At 34.1% G+C, this 15,702-nt stretch overlaps 2 protein-coding genes across 2 annotated transcripts; one reads left to right on the top strand and one right to left on the bottom strand.

Moving 5' to 3' along the window:
* Positions 1 to 6,566: 6,566 nt before the first annotated feature.
* On the bottom strand, positions 6,567 to 10,913 carry LOC21388983 (TITAN-like protein). The gene is made up of 6 exons (XM_024170534.1): positions 10,534 to 10,913; positions 10,309 to 10,435; positions 9,904 to 10,207; positions 8,734 to 9,422; positions 7,454 to 8,322; positions 6,567 to 7,320 (listed from the first exon to the last, which is right to left on the bottom strand). Exons 1-5 carry the CDS (start codon positions 10,857 to 10,859, stop codon positions 8,302 to 8,304), a joined length of 1,467 nt encoding a protein of 488 aa, XP_024026302.1. The 5' UTR covers positions 10,860 to 10,913; the 3' UTR covers positions 6,567 to 7,320; positions 7,454 to 8,301.
* LOC21388984 (glucuronoxylan 4-O-methyltransferase 1) lies at positions 6,747 to 7,730 on the top strand. Its single transcript, XM_010105745.1, has one exon. The coding sequence runs from the start codon at positions 6,747 to 6,749 to the stop codon at positions 7,728 to 7,730; it is 984 nt and encodes a 327-aa protein (XP_010104047.1).
* Positions 10,914 to 15,702: the final 4,789 nt, after the last annotated feature.

Below are 15,702 nucleotides of genomic sequence, written 5' to 3'. Positions count from 1 at the left end.
TCAAATTATGGTAACGTTTGGTTCATGGGTTCAGAATCATAGTTCATGATTTTGATTTTTAAAATTTAAATTTTTTGTGAGAGGAAAACACTGTAGCGAACCAAGAACCATGATATTAAATCAGGCCAAAACCCTCGAAACAAACGGAGCATACATAAAAATGGGTGTTGGGGCCCTTTTGGCGAGGGCCTATCGACGTGTAAGGTAGAGGACTCGTGGCCCCTTTTAGTTCGTTATGATTGTGCTCTTGCCAATCTGACGTGGTCGAAGAGTTGCTAAGGGCACTTCTTGGCGTCGATAATGGCCGAGACGATGAGATTGGCCCCGGCTGAGGTAGGCTAAACCCGGATTACCCCGAGGATGACGATATCTGAGGGCGACACCCATTGCGGCTTCAGCTCCAAGATAGTGAAGAATTTTTGATGGGGATCTTCCAATGAACATATAGTGTGGGAGAGGAATGTGACCAGTTTATGGAGGAGGTTCCTAAGTGGGTAACGGAGTCGAATCTCTCTGTTTGTGAATACAATGACTCCGACGGACGTAGTGTATAAAGGGATCAAAACTCAGTCTTGGGGGTGTTAGGCCATAGTTAAGGGATTTCAATACTTCGGGGAGCTTTTGTTACCGCTTCCAATGGGGAGAACGCCTAGAAACTTGTTCTAGAGGGACTCCGATGGAAATTATGGAGAATAGAATTCCCCGTCGGTTTCTTTGATAGAAACCAAACAAAATCCAGGGAAATTAGCCAGAACAGGGAATTTTTGACCTGCGTTTTCTCCCTTTTTTCCTTTTTCATCCTCCCCTTTGAGAGGCTTGGACAATAGTATTTATAGAAAAGGAACGTGGTAAGGGGAGGGAAGTTTTCCCTCCATCCCTTTTGAACTTTGGCTGAAATCCCGCCATAAGTCTTCGTCTGTAAGGCATTTCCAGTGTAATTTAATGATAGCTTTCGTTGATCACAGAGGAAGGCTTACCAAAGAGATGAATAAATGGGTTATTGGGCAGCCAGTGGGGTTCCGTGGCCGTTTGGGTGAGCTCAGAGGCTGGCAGCCAAGTGGGCAGAGGTTTGCCTTCTCTTATTTATGTATATTCTGTCTTCTTATAGTTTTTTGGGAAAGAGATTGTGTTTGACTCCCGGGAAGGCAAGAGAAGTGAGCGGAAAAAAAAAGGAAAGACATGAGAAAAAATGCTATTTTGTCTCTTAGTGCAAGGTAATAGACCAATAGGCTTTTCTAGACTATTTATAAAAGGTTTGGAACTATAAAGGTAGCGACTGTAAGCTTAAGTAATTTGTTTTACTCTGTCTAATTTCCTCCATAACTCACGTTATCCTAATTCCCTCATAGACCCAAGACCATCTCAAGTGGGCCAAGGATCTAATTGGGCCGGATAAAATGGGCCCGGTCACATTCCTTGGCCTGCCAAATCACGGCCCACATAGAAGTCCTTGAAACGTGGCTTGGGTCTACGTACCATACCTGAAGTCGTATTTATTAGATCTGGACCGGGCCGATACCTTGTAAAATTTTGGGTATCAACATTAGCCCCCTTGATTGTATGGGCTATGTAGTGTAGCGAGATAGGTCATGCAATCGATCTTTGAGCCTGATAACCCGTTTCGTCTATGTTGGTGTAGAATCAAGTTATTAGCTAAATTCATTAGCGTAGAAACAAGCCATCCGAGAATCCATAACCAATCCAGTAATTGCATCGTCATTACACCGAGCTTTTATTTTCTGCCATACTGCTCACCTTTTTTTTTAGCTCATTTTTTATAGCCAAGAATAACTCCTCCAGAAAAATTCTTATTATTTTCTTTTTCAACACCCATTTTTCTTTTATTCCCCGTACCATTTTTTTTTTATCCTTCAAAACACATAACCCTTTTTTTTACTATTTCCTCATCTCTCCCGAAAAAAATAACTCTCCTTCTCAAATAATATTTCTTTTGCTCCCATATTTCAAGACTATTACTATATATATATATATATATATATATTTACCCATTTTTATTTTCTACACGACATTTTTTTTAAGGAGAATACCTCCATTCTTGTATTTTCCAGAAATCTCAAATAATATTTTCCATAAAGGGTATAGTTATTTTTTTTTGGGTGAAATTTAAACCATGATTTTTGATAATGTTCTTCTTGATTATTATGTGGCCTCTGATAATTCGTTAGGTTTATTATAACCAAACCAAACCTTAAAGTAAAGAATTGATCTTTCTCTAAGTCCCTTGATATAATTTAATTTTAACCATGGATCAAATGTCACACTGCTTGAAAATATTGGAGTAAAAAATATATTGTGCGACAGTTTATAGGAGTGGAATTGAAATATAACCCTTTTTTAAAAATAAAAAAAAATAGGAATACGTAGTGATTATTATATATGTTCTCGTTTTATGTTACAAAATTACATAGTAATTGTTATAATGATTTCAATTTTTACTATTTGTAAAATATTTTAAATTTTGTTTGGGTTATATTTCAACATTACTAGTAAAGATTGTTTTATATGTCTAACTCATAAATATCAAAATAAAAAATGACCTATTGAGGACATTTTGTGGGCGGATCTATTAAGATCAACCATAGGAAGATTGTGCTATTAACAAGAGACAAGCTCTATAATTATGAATTTCCAATTTTCTTTTGTCTAATCACATTTAGACAAGCTTCCGTACTCAAATTATGGTGACGTTTGGTTCATGGGTTCAGAACTATGGTTCATGATTTTGATTTTTAAAATTTAAATTTTTTGTGAGAGAAAAATATTGTAGCGAACCAAGAATTATAATCTTAAATCAGGTCAGAACTATCGAAACAAACGGAGCATACATAAAAATGGGCAAGGTGACTCTTGAGATGAATGTTTGGTTTGTATTTAAACCTATTGTGTGTCTTCAGGAGTCATAGTGATTGGTACTACCACACAAGGTTTTAGCTTGATATCCAATTATCAAAACCATGATTTTTTTACCATTTAACTTGGAGAAAGAATGATTCATGTGATCCAGATACTTGAGTGAGGAATCCGTACGGAAAATAGTTTGACAATATCCCTTATGAAAAATCTATGAATTAAGACAATGCTAAAACAAGGGGAAACAAGTTGAGTATTTGAGTTGTGATTAGCCTAATTATAGAGTTCAACTTATATATTAACTTGCCTAAGGGACTTAACACCGTGGGGCTATAATTTTACTCTTCACGGGACATATAGTATAAAAAGAAAACAAAAAAAAAAAGGATTTTTAAAGTTGATTGTAAGTTGTATTTCTTTCTCCAATTAAGCGGATGTTATTCTCACATTAAGAGTAAATCACTATAAATTATATACAATATGATTTCATTTATTTCACCGTTTTGACTTTAAAATTTAAGTTTTGTAACAGTAAAAAGTTCTCAGAAACAGTCACATTTATTTTTTTTTTGCTACAGTAAAAAGCTCTCACATAAAGTCACATCTCAACTCGAATTAAAAATTCAAATTAGCGAACTAAACGTACCATATATTTGTATTTGTATTCTCCTCGTTTCTTATTGCTAGGAATTTTAAAGCTTTTAATTCCTCACATATCATTTTGGCATTGAAGTGTCTGTTATAACATAACTCAAATGTTTTTACATAGCAAGGTGTAATTTCATTGCACAAGAGTTCTAAGAAAAGTTAAAAACAAAGACATGGAAATGGCTTTCTATGAATGTGAGCAGAAATTTCTCAACCACCCAAAGTTTACCACAACCACACGGCCAATGTTGGAGATTGATCTCCTCTAAAACATCATTTGGCTAATCATTTATCAACTCAAATTTTTTCTTTTCACATCACAAGAAACCCAAAAAAAAACAAAAAAAAAAACAAAAAAAAAAAGAAAAGTTTCTCTCAATTTTGGTATAAACAATGTTTTCACAGAATATATGAAGATGCCTTTTGGAGATGCCTTGGAGTTTGGACAAAGAGCTAACACATATGGACAAAAAATCCTCAACGAATTATTGAACTAATAATTATGCAAGTTGACATCAAAATAGGGTCTCAACATTGGCATTAAAATAAAACGGATATGCATCTCCATCACTTGATAATTTAATTAGGAGGATTTAGTGGGAGATGATAAGCTTGACATAAGAATAAATGAATACTTAAATATAAGAATATATAAATATCTATATGTATTTATTATATATATATATAGGAACTTATATATATATATATATATATATATGCGTGTGTGTGTGTATGGAGCTGCCGTACAAAGACTTGCATTTTAGTTGAGTCCTGTGGTTCAAATGCATTATTAAAAGCACATATAACACCTGTAACTCTAATTAGAATCTTAATTAGTTTAATATCGAAAAGCTTTAGGCCCTTGGTTGAAATTCACGGTACGGGCTTTCCACGAATCTGCTCTTGAAAAGGACAACTAAGCTAAAAATACCTCTTGTTCAGAGTGGTTTGAAATCTGAGGTTTTAGAGGCCTTATGGAACATAATCACAAAGATTTCAATTATATTTTTTTTAATATAGGAAAGGTACTTTCATTAAGATTGAACACAGCTTTCAAATATTTTGTTTGTACAAAAGAACTTGGTATAATTGAACATTTTACTTGCAAAAAGAGGACCATTTTGTCAAGCAAGATCTTTTTTTTTTATTATTTTTTTATTTTAAAATTGGAAGGGAATTCAAACTCTAAACCTTAATATTAGAGGCATGAGTGTGAGTTCTCGTTAGATTATACTTTCAACCACTCAAACAAATAAGGGGTCATTCTTTTCTTGATTTAAATCACAATTTAACTTTTTGATACAATATTTTCTCTCGTAAAAATTTCAATTTCAATTCAAAGTCTCAAACCTATATTATTTGTGCCTTCAACCACTCAAGCAAACAAGAGCTCCGTTCTTTTCATAGGTTCAAATAACAAATTAACTTTTTACTACAGTATTTTTTCCTACAAAAATTTAAATTTTTCCAGTCAAAATTGTGTTATTTGTTTATTTTGTTCACGGCAATATGATTGTTAGATTACGCATGAAATGGGCATCAAGCCATCAAACTTACATAAGTGAGTTCTTGCGAGTGTTATAATAGTTAACCCTCTTTACTATTTTGCAACTCTAACTACCCTTCAATCTATTGTTCATATCAGCTCTTGCTTTTTAAAATCTATTAATTCTCCTTCGTCACTGCTTAAATCACCCAAATGAAACGGAATCAATCCTTAACTCCCTTTATATTCTATGGACTCAACATATGAGATCCTTAATCAATCTATCAATTTTCAGGGTATAAATAAAGAGACTGTCTCTGATAAACAGTCATACCGATAGGACCAGTTTTTTAACTGTTAGATCTGGTCGAAATCAAATGAGATTAAAAAAATATGCAGAACAAACAGTTTCTGATACAGATTTAACATCTGAAACTGGCCGAAAAAAATAAAACTACCAGCAGTTTTATTTTTTTAATTCTACGGGAGAAACACCCATAAATTAATATGAAAATCAATCCATTAATCTTCCAAATAGATAAATATTTTATTCAAAATGACAAAGCCCACACCACATCTTTTCTCTTCTTTTAAACAAATAAAAGTGCCCTTGTAATGTATGAAACAACATGAAGACATATTTTAGAAAACACAGGAACAAACTTCTATTGCCACAACATCAAGCAGCATACAAAACTCCTCAATTTGAGCGCAAGAAAATGAAGGATCGAGTACCAACCAATATTAATGGGCACTCTTTTCCACTTCAGCATCTGTAAGCAAATTAAATTTTGCCATGCAGAATCTTAGACATCATGTTTACATCTGCCATCAAAATCAGTAATCGAGAGGCTTACTGTGTATAACTGAAAGGCGTTCCAGAAGGTCAAATTGATTGAAAGCGGCCGTGCAACCACTCACTTGCCTCCTTCACCTTCACTCATAACCACCAAACGAATCGCAAAAAGAAACAATTTACAAATAGGGCCCTTCTACGGTAGTTCTCCTACTGATAGTACCCTTTTTTTAATATTAAGTATAATCAAAATCATATCAAACTAATATATATATATATAATATTATATCTATAGACTAGTTTTTAATAGTTACATTTTTATCGGTAGTTACCACTAAATTTAAAAATCTAATAACATGACGTGATAAGAATCTAATTAAAATATTATGTTTAAAAATGAAGAACCACAGGTAATTCATCTTTTCAAGACTTGTTATAGAAATCTCCTTAAAAATAAACTTTGCGTTTGGTTGGTGGATTCGTGTCATGGTTCGGATCATGGTTCGTGACTCGCTACAGTATTTTCTCTCACAAAAAACACACGTAAATCAAAAATAATTTTAAATCATAATTCTGAATCCATGAACTAAACATCTACTAAACTATACGCAAGACCCAAGTCTTCTAGATGAGGACCCCAAAAACATTATTTTGGAAACTCAAAAACTGGTCACTTTCAATCTTTCATATTAGGCAGTTTGGTTTCTCAAATGCAACATGACAACCAGAGGAATTAGTAGGTGGCAACCTGATGGCAAAAGGAAAAAGGCAAATGGGAAACATTGAAACAAAAGCAAAGCGTTCCTTCTTTCTCACTCAAGAAGATCCAATACCATACCAATTCGTATAACTTAAATCAACAAAAAACTCAAGACTAGTACTCTTTGCAAGGAGAATGTTGCAGGGGCTTTTGTCGAGCTGAAAGCAAAGAGAGAACCCAAAAAAATGCCCCCAGAAGTGCCTTATTGCCGTTCTCTTGTAACCCCACTAGTTCGATCCTCTTCTCCAATATCACCTGAAGCGATACAGCTACTTTCCAGCCAGAAATATTGCCAAAGAACAAAAAAGATGAACTTTACCAAGAAGAAAACCATCCCTTTTCTCCTTATAATCCTCGCTATCATTTCCATCCTCAGACTTCTTAGAATTACAGTTACTTCATATTCTTCTTCCCCTCCATTGCCTACTTTTCCTCCTCCTCTTCAAGAAACACATTCTTCACCTTCTCCAGCCTGCACTCAAGTTCCTTCACATGCATCAGAGTCCAAGATAAAGTTTCTACGAACCTTCCCAAATGCCAGCGTGCTCACAGAAAAGGAATTCCAGCTTCTATTCAATCTGGTTATTCATAAAGCCCCCTGCAACATCCTCATTTTCGGGCTCGAATCCGAATACCTATTCCTTTCTTCAATCAACGCCGGTGGCACCACCATCTTTCTGGAGGACGATCCTGAGAAACTAAATGTGACAAAGCCAAAGTTCAACACCACCAGAATCTACAAGGTTGAGTACGAGGCACCTGCAAAAGAGGCATACAAACTGCTAAAGCATGGGAGGAAAAATCAGGCTTGTGCCACCAGCTCAGGAGAGCTTCAAGCATCAAAATGTCGATTGGCATTGAGAAATTTGCCACAAGAAGTTTATGAACTTACATGGGATATAGTTGTGGTGGATGGGCCAAGCGGAAATTCACCAGAGGCACCGGGCAGGATGGCTGCAATATATACAGCTGCTGTGATAGCTAGAAACGGGAATATGACAGATGTAGTAGTGCACGATGTTGATCGGATGATTGAGAAATGGTTCTCCTGGGAGTTTTTATGTGATGAGAACTTAGTTTCTTCCAAAGGCAAACTTTGGAATTTTAGGATCAGAGGTCGACTGAATTCTACAAAATTTTGCCCTTCTGAAACAGTTATGCTAGTCTAATAACTTGTTTCTTTCTTTCTTCTTCTTTTTCCATTTTTTTATCCTCTTTTCCTTCTCTTTCTTTTTCTTTTTGTAAGTAAATCTGTCTGTATAAGCACAACGAAACACGTCCCATTATAGTATCAAATTTCTTCAAACTAATACATGTTATTCTAGTTCAGAATCACGATAAGATGCAGATGATAGCTTAACTGCTAAACTAGAAAAGGCGTGTCCGTCATATTAATCAAGATATTGACGTTTCTAAAAATCATTTCCTAAAGAACGAAAGCTCATTATCATTTTCTGAATGTATAAATGTGTTGGCAAGATTTATAAGGAATTTCAGTCCTACAGACTCAAATCCCCCCATGAGAAAACTATTACCCAGATTTTTGACTGACAGCACTTTTTGTACAGTAGCCTACAACTACTTATAAAATTCAATCTGAATCTTGCTGTGATTCCTTTCCATCTATTTACAAAATTCTGGGTCCATTTCACTTCCAAAACAAAACTGCGGGAGGAAAAGTAGGATCAACTGCCACCAGTGTCATCAGTCACTTGCAGAACATAACCATGAGCAACACATTCATTTGCTTCCATCTCTTTGCTGCAACAAGGAACATAAAGCACTTACATAAAAGAACTACAACCATCAGTATTAGCATACATCTTTGGGTGGGGGAATAAAAAACCTATTTCATTGCACTGGACATCTAAAACCATAAAGTATCCTACTTACAATTATATAATATCTCAAATTAAAAAATTTCTCTCTTTGCATCAAATATGGTGGTGGGGGGGAAGGGATTGCGGAAAAAGGAGGCCAGTAACAAAACATTCACTCGCCCTAGTTACTGTTAAAACTTATGGCGCAAGTTAGCAGGTTTTAGTTCTAGTGAGAATCTGGAAAACATGCAATAAAGTGATGCACCCCAACATTAAGAATAAAATTCCCCAATTAAATCTCAGAACTAGGCTCAAGTTCAAAATGTAAACCAAATGGAAATTTGACACTTACCATTCGTTTGCTAATGTAAGGCTGTATCTTAATTGGTTCGGCAGACTCACTTTCAACTTTGGGCAACTTTTGCTTCTCCAACTGTAATTCCATTCGTTTGCTAATGTAGGGCTGTATCTTAACTGGCCCGGCAGGCTCACTTTCAACCTTGGCTAACTTTTGTTTCCCCAACTCAAATTCCATTCGTTTGCTGATGTAAGGCTGTATCTTAACTGTCTCAGCAGGCTGACTTTCAACCTCGGATAATGGTTGTCTCTCCTCAGATTTTATTCGTTTGCTAATGTAAGGCAGTATCTCAACTGGCTCAGCAGGCTGACTTCCAACTTTGGATAAGTTTTGTTTCTCAAACTCAAATTCTTTTCTAGACTCTTTTCGGCTACCTGATTGCCAGACTCTACCAAAATTAGGAAGCCAGTTTGCATCAAACTCTTTCTTCACAAGCTCCCCTCTCTTTTCCATTTCCATCTCCATCTTTCTCCTTTCTGCCCAAGCTGCCCCCACCCTTTTTGGATTCAATTTCTTGGACTTCCCTGAATTATTTGATGAAGAAAGAAAACTACCCAAGACTGGTTGTGGTCCAACATTTAGTTGGCTTTCTTCAATTGCATCAAACCAAGGAGGAGGTGCTCCAGTATGCACATTTCCTCCAGCCACTTCAGGCACAAAAATTTGAGTGATATTTGGCATACCTGAATGAGAAAATCCCCAAGATATATATTACTCCAAGCTGGTGAAATAAAACTCACTTAACACTTGATCAACCTCCTGCAAAAAATCTTCCCGGACAATTGTTTTTATGTTTTACTGCCCCATTGACAATTACATTCCGAAGAACATAAAGTTCAAATGGTGTATTCATATGGCCTCCAATAAAGCGACAAGGTCAAGATACAGAAATTCAAAAAAAAAAGAAACAATGCATTTCCATTTCATGGGCAAAAAAACCACTTGTTATAGTAGAAAGTAGAAACCAAATGCAAGAAAGAACACAACATTAAGGGTCCATTTGGTTCATGAGTTCAAGCCAATGAATCTGATTCATTGGTGGGAACTTTCACAGAAGAAATTTTTTAATTCAAATATGTGAGATGAAAAACGCTACAGCAGAATCAGAATCATGGGTCAAGTATAAGAACCAAATGGGTCGAAGTATAAACAGCGAGTTATTACCTGTTGAAAAATCTATTGAACTTGTACCAGAATGCGTCTCCAAAGCTGAAGAAGACGCAACATCCGCTGAATACAAGCCAGCATTCGCAACTTCAGAGAGCCCTGAATGGGATACCTGATACTCATTCGTATGACATTGTAAAGGCATAACACTATTGGAATTCCTTGAATTAACAGAGTATATATTCGTATTATCTATGTTAAAACTAGTGGTATTTACATAGTTGAGTTCATTGTGGATATCATCTGGTGCTTTATTAGACGATTCAGCTTCACTCTTCAACGATTTGCACTTTTTCTTCCACTGCAATACAAGGAAATCACCAATTTTTTAAACAACAAAGAAAAAGACTTTTCCCTTTTAAAAAGACAAATAATTAAGAAAAGTGATGAAGCACAAATGACCTTTGCAACTTCAGCTTCCTTTATCCTAAATTTATCGATGAAATCCATTCCTCCACCGTACTTCCACAAAAAATGCTTCAAATTCTTCATATGATCCGCACTCGCCAAGTGATTAATCGCATTTTCACTGCAAAAATAATGTTAATAGTTTCCCTTTCGTTCGTTTTCATCCGTTTTCTCATCATCCAAACAGGAAATTAATCAGGAAAGTTTGAGAGAGCGTACCAAGCAAACTCGCTGCCGAGCTCGTCGATGTCCATGTCGCAAAAGACGCACCAAACGCGGTTGCGAGAGGCGTGTTCGGAGCGGAGGAGGCTAGGGTTTCTGAGAAAGAAGCCGACGTCGGAGAGCTTGGTCTGGAATTTGGAGAAGAAGATGGAGAGAGACTTCTTGTGGCTGGGGAAGTACTTGTGGCGCTGGCCTTGGTCGTGATTCAGCTTGCAAACCTTGCAGTACTCGAACTCGGACACTTTCTTCCTCTTCTTTTCGTCCTTCTTGCTCGGGTCCGTACAACTAGGGTTTGGTATTGTCTCTGATTTCGCCGCCGCCATTAATGTACGGACAATTCTTTCTTGTTATCTCTTCTATGTACTTCCTCTGCAACTCGGAATAAATCTGGGAACTTTGCGAAGAAGGAAAGACAGAACTTGGGGAAACAGCTTTAAAACGACAAGGAAAAATTGTCGTTTACAGCTTACGACAATGTGACAGATCTGTCGTTTTTAAAAAATGACCGAATGAAATTTAAACGACAACAATAGGAATCAAAGACAAATTATCAAAGTTTCAATCCAAAGGGTGTAATAAATGAGTTATTACTTTTATTATAAAAATGAGTTTTTAATTTTCAATTAGTAAGATATATTTTATTTTACAAATAGATAACCAATTAAAAGAATTAACAAATAACAAATGACAAATCACTTCATACATCATTTGTAAATAATAATAATAATAATAATAATTAATAAATAAATAAATTCTTGAGTTTATTCAACATTCATATCGCATTTTTATCTAACTCTCTTCATACTTCATTCACAAATTGTCCAGTCTAGTCAACTGGAATAGAATTTACATGAAAGATAATGCCAATCTAATAAATGATTAAGGTTTAGGAACACATATCTTGCTTCATAGTATTAGTATGTGTGTAGTTCGAATATAACTGCCTTTCAAAAAAAAAAAAAAAAGATTAATGTTTATGTATAATCGAAGTCTTTCTAACGACTTATGCATTTCGCTATCTTTTCTACATTATTTTTCACTATGGTAATATTTTTACAATATTACTGCTTGATATATAAAAATATATTTTTTTTTTCCTGCCTTCAACAATCCACTTTTTTGCAGCTGAACACAATCATATTTTACAAAATTAAAGAGTATTAGGCCTAACTTAACCTAATAAAACCGGCTTGTTAGGAGAAGATTGCCCTTACTCCATTATACCAATATCTCCAGCCAATATGAGATTCTAATATGCTCCCTCACGCACAACGTGGACCATGCCAAACCGCTGCGAATAAGTCGATATTGGGGGACCCAACATTACAAAACTGGGCCTACTATGATACCATTTTACAGAAATCAAAGGATATTAGGCATAACTCAACCTAACAAAATCAGCTTGTTAAGAGAGGATTATCCTCATCTTATTAAGTAAATCATACCAATATCTCTATGTGGGATTCTAATATCATAATTCATATGCTTGTGTATATTATAGTTGTCAAATCCCATTAGAACAAGAACATAATACAGTTTAGACACGACACCCCAATTGCGAGGGCCATGACCCGATTCGTTTAAATGGGTGGATCAACTAATCAAGCCTAAGTATTGAGTTCGACGAGTCAAGAATGATATAGCACCAAGGCTTATCCAATTCTTTATCACACAAAATAATCCATTGATCAATCTATTTATGGCATTGACTTTGATGATGCTTCTATAATTGAGAAAAAAAAGAAAATATTAGAGTCCACGTGTCAAACAGTAAATATAGAGAGTGATAAAGAAAGTAACAAAAAAAGTGATATTAATATTTATCTTTATAATTTCTTTTGTTATGCTAGTTTGATAGCTGTAACGGTTAGCAAGTAAGGGGCGCCAAAATGTGAAATTATTTACCAAAAGATTTTTCTGCTTTTTCTTTACCATTTGATAATCGCACTCACATGTTTATACTCTCTAATTTCTTCAATATTTGTTAGTTCTTTAAGGGAGTTTCAGTGGATAGAAATTGATTGTAAGTTAATAATGTAATAATAGAGGGATTAAAAGTATTTATTGAGTTATAAAAGCGTCGTTTTTGGCTTTCCTGAGGTTAAAGTATGATCATACCTCTTTCTTAATTCCCTTTGAAATATTTATGCCCTTCACTCACTTCCATCACAAGTTCTTCGTCCTAAAAGATGAAACAACATGAGTTGAGAGTGATGGGATTATAGCGTAAAGGGTGCATCTATGAAATTATTCAATATAAATGGAGAACACCAGTGTTCTTAAAAAAGAGATAACACTAGATAAAGTCCCTTATTATTAAAGACTTCTTAAATAAAGGCGAGAACAAAAAAAAATATGTATCTTTTATTATTATTTTTTTTTATCAATTTTTAGATTTGTCATCTGTTAATTTCTCTTTACATCTATACAAATTTCAATAGAGGTTTTATGGAACCAACTCACGTATCCCTTTATTTTTGTCCTTTTCATGTCCTTCCAGTAATATTGTGACACGCCAATTTAAAAATTCTTATCACGTTAATTAAAAAATCATGACGTGATCTGTTATTATTGAATGAACAGTGAAAGGGATAGAAAAAGGACATATGAACCCATTCTGAGTTTTATGCGGTAGAGGATTTATGACTGTTTATAACAAAATCCGCACATAATAAACATCAAGAATGTGATTAGTTCATGATTATGAAGTATAGATGTGAGGCTTCTAGATTGGTGCAGAATGCGGATTGAGAATTCAATCCCTGCAAAGAAAAAGAGACAAATACCTATTAAAATGTATGGATCTTAAATTTTTACACCTTACACTTGATTAATACCTTTCGTCAAAGAAATATATTAATTAAAAGGATACTAATTAATAATAAATGCTAAAAATCTTAAAACAATGCATTTCTCATCCATTATATCATTTGGATCGAGTAGAGTATGGATCCAACCGGGCGCTACCAAATGATAAAGGCTTCCGACAGTTTTCTTCTCGGTCTCTAGCTCTCTTTTTTTTTTTTTTCCTTTTTTCTCAGATCTGTCGTTTTTAAAAAATGACCGAATGAAATTTAAACGACAACAATAGGAATCAAAGACAAATTATCAAAGTTTCAATCCAAAGGGTGTAATAAATGAGTTATTACTTTTATTATAAAAATGAGTTTTTAATTTTCAATTAGTAAGATATAATTTATTTTACAAATAGATAACCAATTAAAAGAATTAACAAATAACAAATGACAAATCACTTCGTACATCATTTGTAAATAATAATAATAATAATTAATAAATAAAATTCTTGAGTTTATTCAAAATTCATATCTCATTTTTATCTAATCCTCTTCATACTTCATTCACAAATTGTCCAGTCTAGTCAACTGGAATATAATTTACATGAAGGATAATGCCAATCTAATAAATGATTAAGGGGTTGTTCTTTTACATTTTTTAGTTAAAGTGATATGAGTGATAATTTTGAGTTGAGTTTGAATTATAACTTGAGTTGAAGTTGTAACTTGATTTTGTGTTTGGATGTACACATTTGAGTTATGATTTGAATTGAGAATCTTTTTAAGTTTGTATTTGGGTGGGTCAAAACTTAAATTTGTATTTAGATAGTATTTTAATAAAAACTCAATGATGATGAAAAATTTGAATAGGGTATATGGGTGAGGTTTTATTTGTCTTTTCGTTGTGAATATATAAAAAAAATCATCTCAATCAGAATTAAAACGAAAAAGTTATGACATTTTTAAGAATAGAAAAATATTGTTCATCAATTTGAGTTCGAGTTTCTGAACTCGAGTTGAAAAGAAAACTTGAATTCGAGTTTAACCCCAAACTTGAGTTCAAATTTGAGTTCAAACTCGAGTTCAAACTCAAATTTTACAAAAGAACACGAACTTGAATAAAGTTATAACTCGAATTTAAACTTTTTCTGAGTTTTATTGCAAAAGAACAACCCCTAGGTTTAGGAACACATATCTTGCTTCATAGCATTAATATTTGTGTAGTTCAAATACAACTGCCTTTCAAAAAAAAAAAAAAAGATTAGTTTTTAATCGAAGTCTTTCTAACGAATTATGCATTTCGCTATCTTTTTTACATTATTTTTCACTATGATAATATTTTTACAATATTACTGCTTGATATATAAAAATATATATATTTTTTCCTGCCTTCAACAATCCACTTTTTTGCAGCTGAACACAATCATATTTTACAAAATCAAAGAGTATTAGGCCTAATTCAACCTAACAAAATCGGCTTGTTATAGGAGGATTGTCCTCACCTTATTAAGTAGATCATACCAATATCTCCAGCAAATATGAGATTCTAATATGCTCTCTTACGCACAGCGTGGATCATGCCAAACCGTTGTAAATAAGTCGATATTGGGGGACCCAACATTACAAAACTGGGCCTACTATGATACAATTTTACATAAATCAAAGGATATTAGGCCTAACTCAACTTAACAAAATCGGCTTGTTAAGAGAGAATTGTCCTCATTTTATTAAGTAGATCATACCAATGTGGGATTCTAATATCATAATTCATATGCTTGTCTATATTATAGTTGTCAAATCCCATTAGAACAAGAACATAACACATTTCAGACACGACACCCCAATTGCGAGGGCCATGACACGATTCGTTTAAATGAACTAATCAAGCCTAAGTATTGAGTTCGACGAGTCAAGAATGATATAGCACCAAGGCTGATCCAATTCTTTATCATACATAACAATCCATTGATCAATCTATTTTTGGCATTGACTTTGATGATGCTTCTATAATTGAGAAAAAAAAATAAAATAATAGAGTCTACGTATCAAATAATGAATATAGAGAGTGACAAAAAAAGTGATACTAATATTTCTTTTTATAATTTCTTTTATTATGCTAGTTTGATGGCTGTAACGGTTAGCAAGTACGTAAGGGCTTCTTTAGCGCCAAAATGTGGAATTGTTAACCAAAAGAATTCACTACTTTTTCTTCACGATTTGGTAAACGCGCTCACATGTTAGTACTCTCTAATTTTTTCGATATTTGTTAGTTCTTTAAAGGAGTTTCAGTGGACGGAAATTGATTGCAAGTTAATAATGTCATAATAGAGGGATTAAAAGTATTTATTGAGTTATATATAAAAGCGTCGTT

Source organism: Morus notabilis, unplaced genomic scaffold (genome assembly GCF_000414095.1).
Source record: "Morus notabilis unplaced genomic scaffold, ASM41409v2 Scaffold2758, whole genome shotgun sequence".
Classification (NCBI taxonomy): Eukaryota; Viridiplantae; Streptophyta; class Magnoliopsida; order Rosales; family Moraceae; genus Morus; species Morus notabilis.
This window is presented reverse-complemented; position numbering and strand designations above follow the sequence as displayed.